General features: G+C 47.6%; 1 protein-coding gene across 1 annotated transcript; it reads right to left on the bottom strand.

Moving 5' to 3' along the window:
• Positions 1–18,343: 18,343 nt before the first annotated feature.
• Positions 18,344–22,286, bottom strand: LOC144119686 (uncharacterized). The gene is made up of 3 exons (XM_077652252.1): positions 22,199–22,286; positions 20,489–20,545; positions 18,344–19,302 (listed from the first exon to the last, which is right to left on the bottom strand). The coding sequence occupies exons 1-3, from the start codon at positions 22,203–22,205 to the stop codon at positions 18,344–18,346; spliced, it is 1,023 nt and encodes a 340-aa protein (XP_077508378.1). The 5' UTR covers positions 22,206–22,286.
• Between the last annotated feature and the right edge of the window lie 684 nt (positions 22,287–22,970).

The raw sequence follows: 22,970 nt of genomic DNA, 5'->3' as shown, positions 1-22,970 counted from the left end.
CAAACTGTATAACTGCAGACCGGCACGGATCTTGAAGCAACTATGAGTAAGGCGAGGAAAAAAATGAAGAAGGCTGAGAATAATCTCGCAAAACATCCCGCATGTGGGTTATGCCTTCATCTTCTGAGGCCGACCTCTATGGTACTCTACTGACACAATGGTCATTGGTGTAATGGCCGTGCTCATTTTTTTTCTTTATTGCCTGGCTTTGGCTCATAACATTTAACCAAAAAAACTCAACAAAAAACACACAAAACACTATGTACATACGACACTCATCGGGCATTCTAATTGGTCTTTCTTTTTCGTTCATATTCTGCCAACCTGGGGGGCATCCATTCGAGATGCGTTTCAACACAGATTTTTTCCAAGAAAAAAAATTTGAGCGGGCGGCGCTGGAACGCCGTCTGGCATTTGACCCTCCACGGAGGCGTCGCACCTTTCGTAGAGGGCCCTTCAGATCCCGACCTTTGTGCCCTTTCCTGAGCACTAGGGTAACTACTAAGGGGGTCCCGCAATCCACCGGCAGCCATGACTGACCACCTACCGCACAGTTGTTGAGTGCGTTCACACCCAGCAATTTTTTTTTCTTTATTGCCTGGCTTTGACTTATAACATTTACACAAAAAACACTCGGTGATAGCATGTGGTACTAAGGCACCTCATATACGTCCAAGGTCTCGACGTACCATAGCTGAACAAACTGTATAACTGCAGACCGGCACCGATCTCGAAGCAACTATGAGTAAGGCGAGGAACAAAATGAAGAAGGCTGAGAATAATCTCGCAAAACATCCCGCATGTGGGTTGCGCCTTCATCTTCTGAGGCCGACCTCTATGGTACTCTACAGACACAATGGCCATTGGTGTAATGTCCGCGCACATCGGGCATTCTAATTGTCCTTTCTTTTTCATTCATATTCAGCCAACCTAGGTGGCATCCTTATGAGATGCGTTTCAACAGAGATTTTGTGCTAAGAAAAAAAATTTGAGCGGACTGCGCTGGAACGCCGTCTGGCATTTGACCCTTCACGGAGGCGTCGCACCTTTCGTAGAGCGCCCTTCAGACCCCGACCTTTGTGCCCTTTCCTGAGCACTACAGTAACTACTAAGGGGGTCCCGCAATCCACCGGCAGCCATGACTGACCACCTACCGCACAGTTGCTGAGTGCGTTCACACCCAGCCATTTTTTTTTTCTGTATTGCCTGGCTTTGACTCATAACATTTACACAAAAAACACTCAACAAAAAACACACAAAACGCTATGTACATACGACACTGTCGTGGTCAGCCATCATGAGTCTGGCTTCGTCATACTAAAATTCACGAAGCATACAGAGCGGCTCTAGCCTCGAGAGCCACTCGGGAGGCTCCGCAGCTGCTTTCTGGATGGCCAGAAAGCAGTCCATTCTTTCCCGAAAATAAATTCGGTGATAGCATATGGTACTAAGGCACCTCATATACGTGCAAGGTCTCGACGTAGCGTAGCTGAACAAACTGTATAACTGGAGACCGGCACCGATCTTGAAGCAACTATGAGTAAGGCGAGGAACAGAATAAAGAAGGATGAGAATAATCTCGCAAAACATCCCGCATGTGGGTTGTGCCTTTATCTTCGGAGGCCGGTCCTCTATGGTACTCTAAAGACACAATGGCCATTGGTGTAATGGCCGTGCTCATCGGACATTCTAATGGGCCTTTCTTTTTCATTCATATTCTGCCAACCTGGGTGGCATCCATTCGAGATGCGTTTAAACACAGATTTTGTTCCAAGAAAAAAAATTTGAGCGGACTGCGCTGGAACGCCGTCTGGCATTTGACCCTCCACGGAGGCGTCGCACCTTTCGTAGAGGGCCCTTCAGACCCCGACCTTTGTGCCCTTTCCTGAGCGCTAGGGTAACTACTAAGGGGGTCCCGCAATGCACCGGCAGCCATGACTGACCACCTACCGCACAGTTGCTGAGTGCGTTCACACCCAGCCCTTTTTTTTTCTTTATTGCCTGGCTTTGGCTCATAACATTTAACCAAAAAAACATTCAACAAAAAACACACAAAACACTATGTACATAAGACACTGTCGTGGTCAGCCAGCATGAGTCTGGCTTCGTCATTCATTTGCCCGGTGATAGCATGTGGTACTAAGGCACCTCATATACGTGCAAGGTCTCGACGTAGCATAGCTGAACAAACTGTATAACTGCAGACCTGAACCGATCTTGAAGCAACTATGAGTAAGGCGAGGAAAAAAATGAAGAAGGCTGAGAATAATCTCGCAAAACATCCCGCATGTGGGTTGTGCCTTCATCTTCTGAGGCCGGACCTCTATGGTACTCTACAGACACAATGGCCATTGTTGTAATGGCCATGCTCATCGGACATTCTAATAGGCCTTTCTTTTTCATTCATATTCTGCCAACCTGGGTGGCATCCATTCGAGATGCGTTTCAACACAGATTTTTTCCAAGAAAAAAAATTTGAGCGGGCCGCGCTGGAACGCCGTCTGGCATTTGACCCTCCACGGAGGCACCGCACCTTACGTAGAGGGCCCTTCAGACCCCGACCTTTGTGCCCTTTCCTGAGCACTAGGGTAACTACTAAGGGGGTCCCGCAATCCACCGGCAGCCATGACTGACCACCTACCGCTCAGTTGCTGAGTGCGTTCACACCCAGCCATTTGCCCGGTGATAGCATGTGGTACTAAGGCACCTCATATACGTGCAAGGTCTCGACGTAGCATAGCTGAACAAACTGTATAACTTCAGACCGGCACCGATCACGAAGCAACTATGCAATCTTTTTTTTATTAGCAAGCTCTGGTATGTCATGCAGGTTTTGAATTGCTCTCGGGTGAACATTCAAAAGCTACACCGGATTTTTGCCGTCTTCATATGGGCTTCCGAATGGGAACGTTGCAGCCGAACGAACCTGTTCCGGCGGGTGAAAGACGGGGGCCTGGGGCTAGGGCACCTCTTTTTAAGGCAGCTGGTGAACCGTTTTTTGTTTTTTCGCGATGTCTCAGACCCGTTCCTGCGCACCGTGTGCCAGGTGAGACTGCGGCGATTGCTGCCCGAGTTTGTTGTTTCCACAGAAGAGGTCGCGGGTGGAATTTTTGGTTACTACAAAGAGATTGTAGCAAGTGTTAGGTTTCTTTCAGCGCGTTTTTCCAGCGATTATTTGTATAAAACTAAAAGAAAAAAGTTGTACCATGATCTTTGTGGTATTGTTTTCCCAGAGCCCATGTACAGGGCCTTGTACAGTTGCGGTCCGGGAGCTGATGTTTTATAAAGGGTGAAGAAAATGCAGGTTCCACCAGGAGTAAAGACCTTCTTTTTTAAGCTACACACCGGGACACTACCAGTTAAAAAGTTTTTGGAGGGAAAGGATTTATTTTTACAATGGGGATCGAACTGCTTAATTTGTAAACAGCCCGAAACAATAGACCACGTTTTTTTGCATTGCTGGGAAGGGGTTTATTTTTGGGACGTGTTACAAAGGACAATAAAGAAAGAGCTACCACTTGACGTGCAGGGAATTCGTTATTTAAGCACTGACAATGAGGATGGGGTACCATTTGACCTCATAATGCTCTTGGGCCTCCACTGTATATGGCGCTCCAGAATGGCAGGCTACTATTCTGACAAAGACGCACGACCTGCCCGAATTTATTTTCGGGAAAGAATAGACTGCTTTCTGGCCATCCAGAAAGCCGCTGCGGAGCCTTCCGAGTGGCTCTCGAGGCTAGAGCCGCTCTGTATGCTTCGTGAATTTTAGTATGACGAAGCCAGACTCATGCTACCTGACCACGACAGTGTCGTATGTACATAGTGTTTTGTCTGTTTTTAGTTGAGTTTTTTTTGGTTAAATGTTCTGAGCCAAAGCCAGGCAATAAAGAAAAAACTATGAGTAAGGCGAGGAAAAAAATGAAGAAGGCTGAGAATAATCTCGCAAAACATCCCGCATGTGGGTTGTGCCTTCATCTTCTGAGGCCGACGTCTATGGTACTCTACAGACACAATGGCCATTGGTGTATTGGCCGTGCTCATCGGGCATTCTAATTGGCCTTTCTTTTTCGTTCATATTCTGCCAATCTGGGAGGCATCCATTCGAGATGCGTTTCAACACAGATTTTGTTTCAAGAAAAAAAAATTTGAGCAGACCGCGCTGGAACGCCGTCTGGCAGTTGACCCTCCACGGAGGCGTCGCACCTTTCGTAGAGGGCCCTTCAGACCTTGACCTTTGTGCCCTTTCCTGAGCACTAGAGTAACTACTAAGGGGGTCCCGCAATCCACCGGCCGCCATGACTGACCACCTACCGCACAGTTGCTGAGTGCGTTCACACCCAGCCATTTTTTTTCTTCTTTATTGCCTGGCTTTGGCTCATAACATTTAACCAAAAAACACTCAACAAAAACCACACAAAACACTATGTACATAAGACACTGTCGTGGTCATTTGATCTCATAATGCTCTTGGGCCTCCACTGTATATGGCGCTACAGAATGGCAGGCTATTGTGACAAAGACGCACAACCTGCCCGTATTTATTTTCGGGAAAAAATAGACTGCTTTCTGGCCATCCAGAAAGCAGCTGCGGAGCCTCCCGAGTGGCTCTTGAGGCTAGAGCCGCTCTGTATGCTTCGTGAATTTTAGAATGACGAAGTCAGAATCACACCCAGCCTTTTGCCCGGTGATAGCATGTGGTACTAAGGCACCTCATATACGTGCAAGGTCTCGACGTAGCATAGCTGAACAAACTTTATTACTGCAGACCGGCACCGATCTTGAAGCAACTATGAGCAAGGCGAGGAACAGAATGAAGAAGGATGAGAATAATCTCGCAAAACATCCCGCATGTGGGTTGTGCCTTCATCTTCTGAGGCCGGACCTCTATGGTGCTCTACAGACACAATGGCCATTGGTGTAATGGCCGTGCTCATCGGACATTCTAATAGGCATTTCTTATTCATTCATATTTTGCCAACCTGGGTGGCATCCATTCGACATGCGTTTCAACACAGATTTTGTTAAAAGAAAAAAAAAATGAGCGGACCGTGCTGGAACGCCGTCTGGCATTTGACCCTCCACGGAGGCGTCGCACCTTTCGTAGAGGGCCCTTCAGACCGCGACCTTTGTGCCCTTTCCTGAGCACTAGGGTAACTACTAAGGGGGTCCCGCAATCCACCGGCAGCCATGACTGACCACCTACCGCACAGTTGCTGAGTGCGTTCACACCCTGCCATTTGCCCGGTGATAGCATGTGGTACTAAGGCACCTCATATACGTGCAAGGTCTCGACGTAGCATAGCTGAACAAACTGTATAACTGCAGACCGGCACGGATCTTGAAGCAACTATGAGTAAGGCGAGGAAAAAAATGAAGAAGGTTGAGAATAATCTCGCAAAACATCCCGCATGTGGGTTGTGCCTTCATCTTCTGAGGCCGACCTCTATGGTACTCTACTGACACAATAGTCATTGGTGTAATGGCCGTGCTCATTTTTTTTCTTTATTGCCTGGCTTTGGCTCATAACATTTAACCAAAAAAACTCAACAAAAAACACACAAAACAGTATGTACATACGACACACATCGGGCATTCTAATTGGTCTTTCTTTTTCGTTCGTATTCTGCCAACCTGGGTGGCATCCATTCGAGATGCGTTTCAACACAGATTTTTTCCAAGAAAAAAAATTTGAGCGGGCCGCGCTGGAACGCCGTCTGGCATTTGACCCTCCACGGAGGCACCGCACCTTACGTAGAGGGCCCTTCAGACCCCGACCTTTGTGCCCTTTCCTGAGCACTAGGGTAACTACTAAGGGGGTCCCGCAATCCACCGGCAGCCATGACTGACCACCTACCGCTCAGTTGCTGAGTGCGTTCACACCCAGCCATTTGCCCGGTGATAGCATGTGGTACTAAGGCACCTCATATACGTGCAAGGTCTCGACGTAGCATAGCTGAACAAACTGTATAACTTCAGACCGGCACCGATCACGAAGCAACTATGCAATCTTTTTTTTATTAGCAAGCTCTGGTATGTCATGCAGGTTTTGAATTGCTCTCGGGTGAACATTCAAAAGCTACACCGGATTTTTGCCGTCTTCATATGGGCTTCCGAATGGGAACGTTGCAGCCGAACGAACCTGTTCCGGCGGGTGAAAGACGGGGGCCTGGGGCTAGGGCACCTCTTTTTAAGGCAGCTGGTGAACCGTTTTTTGTTTTTTCGCGATGTCTCAGACCCGTTCCTGCGCACCGTGTGCCAGGTGAGACTGCGGCGATTGCTGCCCGAGTTTGTTGTTTCCACAGAAGAGGTCGCGGGTGGAATTTTTGGTTACTACAAAGAGATTGTAGCAAGTGTTAGGTTTCTTTCAGCGCGTTTTTCCAGCGATTATTTGTATAAAACTAAAAGAAAAAAGTTGTACCATGATCTTTGTGGTATTGTTTTCCCAGAGCCCATGTACAGGGCCTTGTACAGTTGCGGTCCGGGAGCTGATGTTTTATAAAGGGTGAAGAAAATGCAGGTTCCACCAGGAGTAAAGACCTTCTTTTTTAAGCTACACACCGGGACACTACCAGTTAAAAAGTTTTTGGAGGGAAAGGATTTATTTTTACAATGGGGATCGAACTGCTTAATTTGTAAACAGCCCGAAACAATAGACCACGTTTTTTTGCATTGCTGGGAAGGGGTTTATTTTTGGGACGTGTTACAAAGGACAATAAAGAAAGAGCTACCACTTGACGTGCAGGGAATTCGTTATTTAAGCACTGACAATGAGGATGGGGTACCATTTGACCTCATAATGCTCTTGGGCCTCCACTGTATATGGCGCTCCAGAATGGCAGGCTACTATTCTGACAAAGACGCACGACCTGCCCGAATTTATTTTCGGGAAAGAATAGACTGCTTTCTGGCCATCCAGAAAGCCGCTGCGGAGCCTTCCGAGTGGCTCTCGAGGCTAGAGCCGCTCTGTATGCTTCGTGAATTTTAGTATGACGAAGCCAGACTCATGCTACCTGACCACGACAGTGTCGTATGTACATAGTGTTTTGTCTGTTTTTAGTTGAGTTTTTTTTGGTTAAATGTTCTGAGCCAAAGCCAGGCAATAAAGAAAAAACTATGAGTAAGGCGAGGAAAAAAATGAAGAAGGCTGAGAATAATCTCGCAAAACATCCCGCATGTGGGTTGTGCCTTCATCTTCTGAGGCCGACGTCTATGGTACTCTACAGACACAATGGCCATTGGTGTATTGGCCGTGCTCATCGGGCATTCTAATTGGCCTTTCTTTTTCGTTCATATTCTGCCAATCTGGGAGGCATCCATTCGAGATGCGTTTCAACACAGATTTTGTTTCAAGAAAAAAAAATTTGAGCAGACCGCGCTGGAACGCCGTCTGGCAGTTGACCCTCCACGGAGGCGTCGCACCTTTCGTAGAGGGCCCTTCAGACCTTGACCTTTGTGCCCTTTCCTGAGCACTAGAGTAACTACTAAGGGGGTCCCGCAATCCACCGGCCGCCATGACTGACCACCTACCGCACAGTTGCTGAGTGCGTTCACACCCAGCCATTTTTTTTCTTCTTTATTGCCTGGCTTTGGCTCATAACATTTAACCAAAAAACACTCAACAAAAACCACACAAAACACTATGTACATAAGACACTGTCGTGGTCATTTGATCTCATAATGCTCTTGGGCCTCCACTGTATATGGCGCTACAGAATGGCAGGCTATTGTGACAAAGACGCACAACCTGCCCGTATTTATTTTCGGGAAAAAATAGACTGCTTTCTGGCCATCCAGAAAGCAGCTGCGGAGCCTCCCGAGTGGCTCTTGAGGCTAGAGCCGCTCTGTATGCTTCGTGAATTTTAGAATGACGAAGTCAGAATCACACCCAGCCTTTTGCCCGGTGATAGCATGTGGTACTAAGGCACCTCATATACGTGCAAGGTCTCGACGTAGCATAGCTGAACAAACTTTATTACTGCAGACCGGCACCGATCTTGAAGCAACTATGAGCAAGGCGAGGAACAGAATGAAGAAGGATGAGAATAATCTCGCAAAACATCCCGCATGTGGGTTGTGCCTTCATCTTCTGAGGCCGGACCTCTATGGTGCTCTACAGACACAATGGCCATTGGTGTAATGGCCGTGCTCATCGGACATTCTAATAGGCATTTCTTATTCATTCATATTTTGCCAACCTGGGTGGCATCCATTCGACATGCGTTTCAACACAGATTTTGTTAAAAGAAAAAAAAAATGAGCGGACCGTGCTGGAACGCCGTCTGGCATTTGACCCTCCACGGAGGCGTCGCACCTTTCGTAGAGGGCCCTTCAGACCGCGACCTTTGTGCCCTTTCCTGAGCACTAGGGTAACTACTAAGGGGGTCCCGCAATCCACCGGCAGCCATGACTGACCACCTACCGCACAGTTGCTGAGTGCGTTCACACCCTGCCATTTGCCCGGTGATAGCATGTGGTACTAAGGCACCTCATATACGTGCAAGGTCTCGACGTAGCATAGCTGAACAAACTGTATAACTGCAGACCGGCACGGATCTTGAAGCAACTATGAGTAAGGCGAGGAAAAAAATGAAGAAGGTTGAGAATAATCTCGCAAAACATCCCGCATGTGGGTTGTGCCTTCATCTTCTGAGGCCGACCTCTATGGTACTCTACTGACACAATAGTCATTGGTGTAATGGCCGTGCTCATTTTTTTTCTTTATTGCCTGGCTTTGGCTCATAACATTTAACCAAAAAAACTCAACAAAAAACACACAAAACAGTATGTACATACGACACACATCGGGCATTCTAATTGGTCTTTCTTTTTCGTTCGTATTCTGCCAACCTGGGTGGCATCCATTCGAGATGCGTTTCAACACAGATTTTTTCCAAGAAAAAAAATTTGAGCGGGCCGCGCTGGAACGCCGTCTGGCATTTGACCCTCCACGGAGGCACCGCACCTTACGTAGAGGGCCCTTCAGACCCCGACCTTTGTGCCCTTTCCTGAGCACTAGGGTAACTACTAAGGGGGTCCCGCAATCCACCGGCAGCCATGACTGACCACCTACCGCTCAGTTGCTGAGTGCGTTCACACCCAGCCATTTGCCCGGTGATAGCATGTGGTACTAAGGCACCTCATATACGTGCAAGGTCTCGACGTAGCATAGCTGAACAAACTGTATAACTTCAGACCGGCACCGATCACGAAGCAACTATGCAATCTTTTTTTTATTAGCAAGCTCTGGTATGTCATGCAGGTTTTGAATTGCTCTCGGGTGAACATTCAAAAGCTACACCGGATTTTTGCCGTCTTCATATGGGCTTCCGAATGGGAACGTTGCAGCCGAACGAACCTGTTCCGGCGGGTGAAAGACGGGGGCCTGGGGCTAGGGCACCTCTTTTTAAGGCAGCTGGTGAACCGTTTTTTGTTTTTTCGCGATGTCTCAGACCCGTTCCTGCGCACCGTGTGCCAGGTGAGACTGCGGCGATTGCTGCCCGAGTTTGTTGTTTCCACAGAAGAGGTCGCGGGTGGAATTTTTGGTTACTACAAAGAGATTGTAGCAAGTGTTAGGTTTCTTTCAGCGCGTTTTTCCAGCGATTATTTGTATAAAACTAAAAGAAAAAAGTTGTACCATGATCTTTGTGGTATTGTTTTCCCAGAGCCCATGTACAGGGCCTTGTACAGTTGCGGTCCGGGAGCTGATGTTTTAAAAAGGGTGAAGAAAATGCAGGTTCCACCAGGAGTAAAGACCTTCTTTTTTAAGCTACACACCGGGACACTACCAGTTAAAAAGTTTTTGGAAAGAAAGGATTTATTTTTACAATGGGGATCGAACTGCTTAATTTGTAAACAGCCCGAAACAATAGACCACGTTTTTTTGCATTGCTGGGAAGGGGTTTATTTTTGGGACGTGTTACAAAGGACAATAAAGAAAGAGCTACCACTTGACGCGCAGGGAATTCGTTATTTAAGCACTGACAATGAGGATGGTGTACCATTTGACCACATAACGCTCTTGGGCCTCCACTGTATATGGCGCTCCAGAATGGCAGGCTACTATTGTGACAAAGACGCACGACCTGCCCGAATTTATTTTCGGGAAAGAATAGACTGCTTTCTGGCCATCCAGAAAGCCGCTGCGGAGCCTCCCGAGTGGCTCTCGAGGCTAGAGCCGCTCTGTATGCTTCGTGAATTTTAGTATGACGAAGCCAGACTCATGCTACCTGACCACGACAGTGTCGTATGTACATAGTGTTTTGTCTGTTTTTAGTTGAGTTTTTTTTGGTTAAATGTTCTGAGCCCAAAGCCAGGCAATAAAGAAAAAACTATGAGTAAGGCGAGGAAAAAAATGAAGAAGGCTGAGAATAATCTCGCAAAACATCCCGCATGTGGGTTGTGCCTTCATCTTCTGAGGCCGACGTCTATGGTACTCTACAGACACAATGGCCATTGGTGTATTGGCCGTGCTCATCGGGCATTCTAATTGGCCTTTCTTTTTCGTTCATATTCTGCCAATCTGGGAGGCATCCATTCGAGATGCGTTTCAACACAGATTTTGTTCCAAGAAAAAAAAAATTTGAGCAGACCGCGCTGGAACGCCGTCTGGCATTTGACCCTCCACGGAGGCGTCGCACCTTTCGTAGAGGGCCCTTCAGACCGCGACCTTTGTGCCCTTTCCTGAGCACTAGGGTAACTACTAAGGGGGTCCTGCAATCCACCGGCAGCCATGACTGACCACCTACCGCACAGTTGCTGACTGCGTTCACACCTCATATACGTGCAAGGTCTCGACGTACCATAACTGAGCAAACTGTATAACTGCAGACCGGCACGGATCTTGAAGCAACTAGGAGTAAGGCGAGGAACAAAATGAAGAAGGCTGAGAATAATCTCGCAAAACATCCCGCATGTGGGTTGTGCCTTCAACTTGTGAGGCCGACCTCTATGGTACTCTACAGACAAAATTGCCATTGGTGTAATGGATGTGCTCATTTTTTTCTTTATTGCCTGGCTTTGGCTCATAACATTTAACAAAAAAAAAACTCAACAAAAAACACACAAAACACTATGTACATACCACACTCATCGGGCATTCTAACTGGTCTTTCTTTTTCGTTCATATTCTGCCAACCTGGGTGGCATCCATTCGAGATGCGTTTCAACACAGATTTTGTTCCAAGAAAAAAAATTTGAGCGGACCGCGCTGGAACGCCGTCTGGCATTTGACCCTCTACGGAGGCGTCGCACCTTTCGTAGAGGGCTCTTCAGACCCCGACCTTTGTGCCCTTTCCTGAGCACTAGAGTAACTACTATGTGGGTCCCGCAATCCACCGGCAGCCATGACTGACCACCTACCGCACAGTTGCTGAGTGCGTTCACACCCAGCCATTTTTTTTTCTTTATTGCCTGGCTTTGACCCATAACATTTACACAAAAAACACTCAACAAAAAACACACAAAACGCTATGTACATACGACACTGTCGTGGTCAGCCATCATGAGTCTGGCTTCGTCATACTAAAATTCACGAAGCATACAGAGCGGCTCTAGCCTCGAGAGCCACTCGGGAGGCTCCGCAGCTGCTTTCTGGATGGCCAGAAAGCAGTCCATTCTTTCCCGAAAATAAATTCGGGCAGGTCGTGCGTCTTTGTCACAATAATAGCCTGCCATTCTGGAGCGCCATATACTGTGGAGGCCCAAGAGCATTATGAGATCAAATGGTACCCCATCCTCATTGTCTGTGCTTAAATCACGAATTCCCTGCGCATCAAGTGGTAGCTCTTTCTTTATTGCCCTTTGCAACACATCCCAAAAATAAACCCCTTCCCAGCAATGCAAAAAAACATGGTCTATTGTTTCGGGCTGTTTACAAATTAAGCAGTTCGATCCCCACGGTAAAAAGAAATCCTTTCCTTCCAAAAACTTTTTAACTGGGAGTGTCCCGGTGTGTAATTTAAAAAAGAAGGTCTTTACTCCTGGTGGCACCTGCATTTTCTTTACCCTTTTTAAAACATCAGCTCCAGGACCTCCACTGTACAAGGCCCTGTACATAGGCTCTGGGAAAACAATATCACAAAGATCATGGTACAACTTCTTTCTTTTAGTTTGATACAAATAATCGCTAGAAAAACGCGCTGAAAGAAACCTAACACTTGCTACAATCTCTTTGTAGTAACCGAAAATTCCACCCGAGAGCTCTTCTGTGGTAACAACAAACTCGGGCAGCAATCGCCGCAGCCTCACCTGGCACACGGTGCGCAAGAACGGGTCTGAGACGTCGCGAAAAAACAAAAAACGGTTCACCAGCTGCCTTAAAGAGAGGTGCCCTAGCCCCAACCCCCCGTGTTTTACCCCGCCGGAACAGGTTCGTTCGGCTGCAACGTTCCCATTCGGAAGCCCATATAAATACGACAAAAATCCGGTGTAACTTCTGAATGTGCACCCGAGAGCAATGCAAAACCTGCATCACATACCAGAGCTTGCTAATAAAAAACAGATTGCAGACTGTAGCTCTGGCGAAAATGGAGATTTGCCGGTGATAGCATGTGGCACTAAGGCACCTCATATACGTGCAAGGTCTCGACGTAGCATAGCTGAACAAACTGTATTACTGCAGACCGGCACCGATCTTGAAGCAACTATGAGTAAGGCGAGGAACAAAATGAAGAAGGCTGAGAATAATCTCGCAAAACATCCCGCATGTGGGTTGTGCCTTCATCTTCTGAGGCCGACCTCTATGGTACTCTACAGACACAGTGGCCATTGGTGTAATGGCCGTGCTCATCGGGCATTCTAATTGGCCTTTCTTTTTCATTCATATTCTGCCATCCTGGGTGGCATCCATTCGAGATGCGTTTCAACACAGATTTTGTTCCAAGAAAAAAATTTTGAGCGGACCGCGCTGGAACGCCGTCTGGCATTTGACCCTCCACGGAGGCGTCGCACCTTTCGTAGAGCGCCCTTCAGACCCCGACCTTTGTGCCCTTTCCTGAGCACTAGGGTAACTACTAAGGGGGTCCCGCAATCCACCGGCAGCCATGACTGACCACCTACCGCACAGTTGCTGAGTGCGTTCACACCCAGCCATTTGCGCGGTGATAGCCTGTGGTACTAAGGCACCTCATATACGTGCAAGGTCTCGACGTAGCATAGCTGAACAAACTGTATAACTGCAGACCGGCACGGATCTTGAAGCAACGAGTAAGGCGATGAACAGAATGAAGAAGGCTGAGAATAATCTCGCAAAACATCCCGCATGTGGGTTGTGCCTTCATCTTCTGATGCCGACCTCTATGGTACTCTACAGACACAATGGCTATTGGTGTAATGGCCGTGCTCATTTTTTTCTTTATTGCCTGGCTTTGGCTCATAACATTTAACCAAAAAAAAATCAACCAAAAGCACACAAAACACTATGTACATACGTCACTGTCGTGGTCAGCCAGCATGAGTCTGGCTTCGTCACACTAAAATTCACGAAGCATGCAGAGCGGCTCTAGCCTCGAGAGCCACTCGGGAGGCTCCGCAGCGGCTTTCTGGATGGCCAGAAAGCAGTCTATTATTTCCCAAAAATAAATTCGGGCAGGTCGTGCGTCTTTGTCACAATAGTAGCCAGCCATTTGCCCGGTGATAGCATGTGGTACTAAGGCACCTCATATACGTGCAAGGTCTCGACGTAGCATAGCTGAACAAACTGTATAACTGCAGACCGGCACGGATCTTGAAGCAACTATGAGTAAGGCGAGGAACAAAATGAAGAAGGCTGAGAATAATCTCGCAAATCATCCCGCATGTGGGTTGTGCCTTCATCTTCTCAGGCCGGACCTCTATGGTGCTCTACAGACACAATGGCCATTGGTGTAATGGCCGTGCTCCTTGGACATTCTAATAGGCCTTTCTTTTTCATTCATATTCTGCCAACCTGGGTGGCATCCATTGGAGATGCGTTTCAACACAAATTTTGTTCCATGAAAAAAAATTTGAGCGAACTGCGCTGGAACGCCGTCTGGCATTTGACCCTCTACGGAGGCGTCGCACCTTTCGTAGAGGGCCCTTCAGACCCCGACCTTTGTGCCCTTTCCCGAGCACTGGGGTAACTACTAAGGGGGTACCGCAATCCACCGGCAGGCATGACTGACCACCTACCGCACAGTTGCTGAGTGCGTTTACACCCAGCCATTTGCCGGTGTTAGCATGTGGTGCTAAGGTACTTCATATGCGTGCCAGGTCTTGACGTAGCATAACTGAGCAAACTATATATCTGCAGACTGGCACGGATCTTGAAGCAACTATGAGTAAGGCGAGGAAAAAATGACGAAGGCTGAGAATAATCTCCCAAAACATCTCGCATGTGGGGTGTGCCATCGTGTTCTGGGAACGGACCTCTATGGCACTCTAGAGACACAATGCCCATTGGTGTAATGGCAGTGCTCATCAGACATTCTAATTGGCCTTTGTTTATAAATCTATATTCTGCCAGCCAGGGTGGCATCCTTTCGAGGTGCGTTTCAACACAAATTTTGTTCCAAGAAAAAATTTTGAGCAGATCTCTCGGGAACGCCGTCTGGCATTTGACCCTCCACGGAGGCGTCGCACCTTTCGTAGAGGGCCCTTCAGACCCCGACCTTTGTGCCCTTTCCTGAGCACTCGGGTAACTACTAAAGGGGTCCCGCAATCCACCGGCAGCCGTGACTGACCACCTACCGCACAGTTGATGAGTGCGTTCACACCCAGCCAGTTGCCCGGTAATGCGCATGTGGCACTAAGGCACCTTTAAACAGTTTTGGCGGTGCATGGTCACGTAAAAATGACATTAGAATGAACTAATGGTTTATGATTAGAAGGGCTTAATGTCCTAAAGTGATTCAGGCTATGATGGACGCCGTAGTAGGGTCTCCGGAAATTTCGGACCACCTGGAGCTCTTTAACATGCACTGACATCGCACAGTACACGGGCCTCTGGAATTTCGCCTCCATCAAAGTTCTACGGCCGCAGCCGGGACCGAATCCGCATCTTTCGGGTAAGCAGCTGAGTGCCATAACCACAGCGACGGCTAGAGTGAACTAAGTGCAGTGGATAAAAAAGGTATTAACTTTTCCGTGTTTCAGGGGTAGACAATTACTGCGCGCTTTCCTTTCCTCAAAACGAATTTTTGTACTCTAGCACTAAAACCTCCAATCTCATATTTTGCCTATGTTTATTCAGAGTCTGCTCTATCCTGAACCTGAAACCGCAGCTGGATCCGTATTTCTGCACAAATCGGATCCGATCCGAACCCATATTTTTTTCCCATCTTAGAAATGAACGCGAACAGGAACGGTTCAAAGGAACCTTTCCGACCCGGTTCTCCATAGTTCAGCCCCACTTTTGGTTGGTAGGCCTCAAATAAAGATGGCACATACCCACTACGGGGGAGTGGCCAAGACACAGGCGGTGAATTGTTGGAAACAGGAGCGTTTAGAAGGGGAAAAGGAGTTTAAATCGGATAAAGGCTGACAGATTGGACGACGCAAAGACAAGGGTATGGTCAACTGTAAGATCGAAAACGAGACAATGGCTTTAAGTATATAATCGTATACAACGCATGTTATGCTTGAATTTTGCTCTGACTGAGATCGTTAACAGTAAAAAAATATCTCAGAATGTAAGTCGCTGCGTTTCTAGAAGGAAATTTTGCACAGCAGAGCGCACACTCCCTTTGCTTCACCCAAACAAAGAAGCACCAATGGAAAGAACAACCGCAGAGGACACAGGCTGACGCAACTAGTGCAACGGAATTTGTAATATGCGCCTCCTCAAAGAAGAGATGCGGCGGCAGAACAGCAGGAAGTGATCTATTGCCTCAGGTTCGGCATAAAAAAGGCCGCCACCGTCTGGAAGACGTTGAAGTAACGAGCATTAGCTGTTTGGTTTACTAGATGAAGAAAGCGAAGAAGAACGAGCCGCTCGTCACGAGAAACGGAATGTAATACCCTTTGAAACATGGTGGATTGCCACCATGCTCGGCTACGCGTGCACGCACGCCGCCTAGCGCCATCTGTCAAAGAAATTACGATGCACGTCTACCCATTTTCGAGTTGCACCCCCTCAAGGTACGTCCCAAACGGAATTTGCCTCGTTTGGGTTTCAAGGTGGGCCTAGAATTCGGCTTGCGGTGCGATATGGTAGCGCTTCCATTAGTAATTGCATGTATACAATGTTTACCTATTATGTAATTGTTTTTTTCTATACCACAAACCATAGGGTTTTATTTTTCTGCCAAGTACACTACACGGGCCTCTAAAATTTCGCCTTCATCAAAATTCGACCTCCGCGGCCGGGATCGAACTCGCGTCTTTCGTGCCAGCAGCCGAGCGCCACAACCACTAAGCCACCGCGGCGGTTCCTTTGAAAGTATATAGACACAAAATTAAGACCATGCGTGTTTTCTTCTTTCAAATGATGGAACTAGAGCGTTGTCAAGCGTTGAATATTCTTGAACCTTTATTCTTGCTAATCGTCGCGACCCCAGAGGGTTGAGTGTGCGCTTTGCTGAATCTGCAAAGAACACACTGTTCGATCACAAAGGCACAACACCAGAAAACTCGGCCGCTCTACTATTTGTAATCGCGCTTTAACGCGTTCTCGATGGAGAGGAAATGCGATGTTTCCGTTCCTATGATCACAGCAGAGGAAATCAAAAACCACCATTTAGGGTCCTATAAGGTGACTCAAAACATACCGCATTGAATGAGGGCGGTTGCCGGTGAGCGCGTGTACGCTCAAGTTCGACGACGAGAATAATGAGACTTGTATAATTGCAGCCAAGATGCGCGAAATTTTGGTGGAGCTTGAAACACGGCCCAAATAAAGTCACTTTAACGACAAAAGCAGGCCACAGGTTCAAGCATTTTTACTGCCGGACAGGGCTTTGTTGAAACAAGGCGAACGCTCTAGGCAAAGGTATCTACTAATGACACGCAGAAATGAGAATGGCGATCGGCGCAAGCTTTATTTTTTTCATTATCTGCAGGTTGGAAACTGAAAGCAAATGCTCTACATGCAATATACCCACCCACCAGGGCGTGTTTTCCTCTGCTACAGCTTTTCGAAAAAGTGGCTCGACGATGCAGAACTCCATAAGATGTGCAGAGAATCCAGCACGTGCTTCTAAACGGGCGCAATTTCGTTTTTGTATCCCTCATCTGACCTTGAGCCAGGCTTTCCTTGCTGGCTCTCAGTTTTGGGGGCCCTGCCTTCGGAATTTTCTTGCCGTGCTGCTTCAAATTCGGGGGATTCGGCATTGCATTCTTCTTTCCTTCTGGTCCCTGTTCTCGAGAGGCTCGCTCTTGGGGCTTTCCTTGCTGGCTCTCAGTTTTGGGGGCCCTGCCTTCGGAATTTTCTTGCCGTGCTGCTTCAGATTCGGAGAAATTCGGCATATCATTCTTCTTTCCTTCTGGTCCCTGTTCTGGAGAGGCTCGCTCTTGGGGCTTTCCTTGCTGGCTCTCAGTTTTGGGGGCCCTGCCTTCGGAATTTTCTTGCCGTGCTGCTTCAGATTCGGAGGGATTCTGCATATCATTCTTCTTTCCTTCTGGTCCCTGTTCTGGAGAGGCTCGCTCTTGGGGCTTTCCTTGCTGGCTGTCAGTTTTGGGGGCCCTGCCTTCGGAATTTTCTTGCCGTGCTGCTTCAGATTCGGAGAAATTCTGCATATCATTCTTCTTTCCTTCTGGTCCCTGTTCTGGAGAGGCTCGCTCTTGGGGCTTTCCTTGCTGGCTCTCAGTTTTGGGGGCCCTGCCTTCGGAATTTTCTTGCCGTGCTGCTTCATATTCGGAGAAATTCTGCATATCATTCTTCTTTCCTTCTGGTCCCTGTTCTGGAGAGGCTCGCTCTTGGGCTTTCCTTGCTGGCTCTCAGTTTTGGGGGCCCTGCCTTCGGAATTTTCTTGCCGTGCTGCTTCAGATTCGGAGAAATTCTGCATATCATTCTTCTTTCCTTCTGGTCCCTGTTCTGGAGAGGCTCGCTCTTGGGATTTCCTTGCTGGCTCTCAGTTTTGGGGGCCCTGCCTTCGGAATTTTCTTGCCGTGCTGCTTCAGATTCGGAGAAATTCTGCATATCATTCTTCTTTCCTTCTGGTCCCTGTTCTGGAGAGGCTCGCTCTTGGGGCTTTCCTTGCTGGCTCTCAGTTTTGGGGGCCCTGCCTTCGGAATTTTCTTGCCATGCTGCTTCAGATTCGGAGAAATTCTGCATATCATTCTTCTTTCCTTCTGGTCCCTGTTCTGGAGAGGCTCGCTCTTGGGGATTTCCTTGCTGGCTCTCAGTTTTGGGGGCCCTGCCTTCGGAATTTTCTTGCGTGCTGCTTCAGATTCGGAGAATTCTGCATATCATTCTTCTTTCCTTCTGGTCCCTGTTCTGGAGAGGCTCGCTCTTGGGGCTTTCCTTGCTGGCTCTCAGTTTTGGGGGCCCTGCCTTCGGAATTTTCTTGCCGTGCTGCTTCAGATTCGGAGAAATTCTGCATATCATTCTTCTTTCCTTCTGGTCCCTGTTCTGGAGAGGCTCGCTCTTGGGGATTTCCTTGCTGGCTCTCAGTTTTGGGGGCCCTGCCTTCGGAATTTTCTTGCCGTGCTGCTTCAGATTCGGAGAAATTCTGCATATCATTCTTCTTTCCTTCTGGTCCCTGTTCTGGAGAGGCTCGCTCTTGGGGCTTTCCTTGCTGGCTCTCAGTTTTGGGGGCCCTGCCTTCGGAATTTTCTTGCCGTGCTGCTTCAGATTCGGAGAAATTCTGCATATCATTCTTCTTTCCTTCTGGTCCCTGTTCTGGAGAGGCTCGCTCTTGGGATTTCCTTGCTGGCTCTCAGTTTTGGGGGCCCTGCCTTCGGAATTTTCTTGCCGTGCTGCTTCAGATTCGGAGAAATTCTGCATATCATTCTTCTTTCCTTCTGGTCCCTGTTCTGGAGAGGCTCGCTCTTGGGGCTTTCCTTGCTGGCTCTCAGTTTTGGGGGCCCTGCCTTCGGAATTTTCTTGCCATGCTGCTTCAGATTCGGAGGGATTCTGCATAGCATTCTTCTTTCCTTCTGGTCCCTGTTCTGGAGAGGCTCGCTCTTGGGGCTTTCCTTGCTGGCTCTCAGTTTTGGGGGCCCTGCCTTCGGAATTTTCTTGCCGTGCTTCTTCAGATTTGGAGGGATTCTGCATAGCATTCTTCTTTCCTTCTGGTCCCTGTTCTGGAGAGGCTCGCTCTTGGGGGATACCGTCGCCTTCCTGTCCTTGTTCTTTCTGCGGCTCCACGAAAGCTTGATCACCTTTTGTTGGCCGTGCGTGGGCTGCAACGTGGGCAAGAAGCGAGCGTCAAGATATCGCGCAGCGATAAACTACGCCCGTGATTTGTGTGCAGCTATTGCTGTGCGCTTTCTGAAAACGCGCTCTTCGTGACTTGCTCCGCAGGCTCATTCGAATTTGATGGCGCAAGCATGTTGACAGTTTTGGAAGGTACTGTATCCCGGGAGGCAGTTAGTAGCTCAATATCCAACACTGAATGTGCATGATCATTACTACTTGTTTCATAAATAACATTGCTTAATGAAAGTCAAGCTATGCAGCACCTTTATAACTGGAGCTCAGTATCATTAAGTTTATTAATTTACTGTTTTAATTTTTCGGTTACTAATCGCGCAGTCGTCACATGTATACAGGCTTTAACCCCAGCCTCCGCCTGCAATGTAGAAAATGAGCTGTGCGCGCGTAATAACGTACAATAAAAAATGACCACACTGCGAAACTTGGACACTAGACACAACGTCTGTACGTCTCGAAGCGGCTATTTCCGCAGTAGCTTCAAGCGAAAAGACGTCCCTGATAACTGAATACCTGTGAGAACCGTACGAAATGGCATATGAGCTGTGCTCTGCTGCCTCCCCAATCAGTTTGCTAAGCTTTTTGCATATCATAATTCATACGTGACTAGTCTACGCTGTGAGATCAGGAATCATCCTTTATGTAAAAGACGACTTCTGTGGTGATCTGTGCGACTCTGTTGTTCAACGTGATCCGATACGCTACACAGCAGAGTAAATTCCTCAAGAAGGACTCCACGCAATATTGTTTCCCTTTAGGTATCACCTTTCTTCCTTTCAGTGCATGTTCTTTTTCGCGAGTTGCGCGTGCTACCTAGTCTTCTTCCATGTACTGTGCGATGTCAGTGCACGTTAAAGAACTCCAAGTGGTCGAAATTTCCGGAGCCCTTCATTACGGCGTCTCCCATAGCCTCAGTCGCTTTGAGACGTTAAACCCCCATAAACCAAACTAAACCAACTAAAATGCACATTAAAAAATAGGTAATTAAGCATAACTGTTTAAGAACTTTTGAAAATCCGCTTCGTTTTTCAAGCGTCTGAAGGTAAAATAAATGTGTGCACTTATCATGAAACTCACAAATTTATAAATTCTGTGCTACTTATTGATACACGATAAGGAGGTACAGCTTTTCGCAACTTCAAGCGGTTTGCTTACCGGTCATCACAAGGGCACTAGCAGCCACAGCAATCAGCAGCGCGGTCGGCATCATAGCTGTCAGTGAAAAGTAAGCAATAAATGGCATAAATGCTACAACACTTTTCTCGCAAAAGTAATTATATGCTAATGACACTGCGTTCAAACTGGTGCCTGCGTTACACTGCTTCCACTCATTCAAATTTAGGGCAGGGGCCCTGCCTGCAGCACCTTTCATCAGCTGCGTCATGGCGGCAACACCTACTGTGGGGTCAGGACTCTTCCCACTAATTTATCGTCAGCCCCGTCACCCGGATCACGTGGCTATTATACATACCGGGATATTCTTCCCCCCCCCCCCCCCCCATCCATTAATTTTTCTTCTTGCGGTTTGACTCTGGCACAGCCTGGCTACGGTTCTCTTCCGTACACAGTCCGCTCTCTTATGCTTGCTTACGGCCGCTTACTTCTATTGAGGGGAAGAAAGAAAGAATTTGGCTGGCGAAAAGCTTTCGAATAACCAAGACATGATCGCATACCCAGTTTATATTTTGGCGATCTTGCGATCTCGATACGGCCAATTCCTATCCCCCTCCTCCTCCCACCCATCCTTTTTACGCGACAGCGTATGCAGCTCAGGCGGTCGAAAAGCCATCGGCGTAGCTAGTAGTAGTCGGCACCGTGTGTCGGAAACAATTGGGGCTGCGTAAAAAAAGGTATCATGGTAATTTGTGGTTCTGATGATTTATAATTGATTGGTGTGTGATAGGCAATTACTATTTAATGAAATCATTTTACTTAATTGCTTAATTAAAGAAATGAAAAATTGGAATAAGAGGATTCGAAAGTGTCAGAATTCTCAGAATGGAAAAACAATGCTTGAGGATGGTAATTAAATATATAGAGCGCGTAACTGATCAATTAAATATTTGAAACAATTAAAAAATTAAAAATGAGCTTAAATGTTTTTCCAACGGGCAAGGCGTCGCGCCGTGCGGGCGATAGCGTTCTGTGGACTTTCTGGCAGCGCCGCAACACACTGTCGCGTTCCACTCTTAAACGCGAAGCTTAAACGTCCTCCAATATTTTTTTACCTATTTTATGTCTTGTGCACAGTGTATGGACGCAAATTTTGGCACCCTAGAATGAAATCTGCCAACGGCGTAAAACTTCAGTTCTTGGGATACAAGTAGAACCACGAGTTTAACTGTGCACGCCAATCCCTCTGCCTTCCACACTCGAGACAACGCGGAAAAATTGACTCAGTTGGAATGCGATTCTTAAATGCGTGCGCCTAATAAAGGCAAGAGAACGAAAGGAGGCCGATGGCTGAAACGTCCGGCACCCGCAGTCCGTAGGAAGGAAGGAAGGAAGGAAGGAAGGAAGGAAGGAAGGAAGGAAGGAAGGAAGGAAGGAAGGAAGGAAGGAAGGAAGGAAGGAAGGAAGGAAGGAAGGAAGGAAGGAAGGCCTCAGACGTTGCTTCGTACTTGCTCAAGAGATCAGCATTGTTCTTCTTCGTCTTCACCCCAGGTATATGGCACATACCCACGCGGGGGGATTGGCTAAGGTGTAGTTGAATAAACAAAGAAGTTTCCATGGAAGATGATGACAAAATTGTAGCACCAATCGTGAATTTTGAAAAATCAATGAAATAGCATTGGATAAACGCACTTCTTTTTTCCAGAGTTTGGCCATGACCAAAGAAACAAGAAAAGCATTATGCGCACTTACCCTTCATTTTTGCGGGACCACGCAACAACTCAGTCAGGATGGATGGATGACTGCAATGCACAGCCCCTTTTATTCAATTTCGTGGCGTCATCGCCAGTCAGGAACAGAGGGTAAGTAGAGGAAGGGAAGAGGAGGGAATGCAGACAGCAGTTCTTGCTTTTATGCATCGATTGCAGTAAAATAAAAAGAACATCTTCCTTTTTTTTTTTATAAATGGAAAGAGGGTCCTAAGCTATGGCGTTTCCACAGAACGTCTACGATTCTCGGAACGGCTTATATGCCGCTGGCAACAGCGCCGGCGTCAACGTGTCCCAGTGTCGCCACTGGATTGGTATCTGTAGGGACAGCCACATGCGGTGCGCATGCAGTGCCTCATCCGCTCGCCACCTGTTGCTGAGGAAGCTTTACGATGGCCTGCATAATGTGCGGCAGGCTTGCGATGCTCGGCGCAGCCAACGAAGCTGTTCAGAAAACTTTTCTCTTTTGCTTGTGCTTTCGTTCATTTTTATGTTTTTTTGTGCGCAATATTTCCAAGCCGTGAGTCATACTTTAACGCATACTTTGTCGCCCACACCTGCCATGAATTCTCGCCATGCACAGTTTATAGCTCATTTTACTGCAAGTGGCATGCTCGAGCTGTGCATTCAATGCGGTTCATTCATTCTTTCATTCATTAAAGGGACACTAAGGACTAATAGATGCTGGTCAGCATCGAGGGCGCTCCGCGTTCTGATCACAAAGCTACGTTTCTGAAAATGAAATGCAGGTGTCG

The sequence above is a fragment of the Amblyomma americanum genome, chromosome 2 (assembly GCF_052857255.1).
Source record: "Amblyomma americanum isolate KBUSLIRL-KWMA chromosome 2, ASM5285725v1, whole genome shotgun sequence".
Classification (NCBI taxonomy): domain Eukaryota; kingdom Metazoa; phylum Arthropoda; class Arachnida; order Ixodida; family Ixodidae; genus Amblyomma; species Amblyomma americanum.
Note: the sequence above shows the minus strand (reverse complement) of the source record. Positions and strands in the feature narration are given on the sequence as shown.

Bases quoted from the DNA above. Each gene is read 5' to 3' on its own strand.
- LOC144119686 (XM_077652252.1), bottom strand. The intron at 19,303-20,488 runs GTAAGCAAACCG...CCCACGTTGCAG, and splicing joins TAGTGCCCTTGTGATGACCG to CCCACGCACGGCCAACAAAA.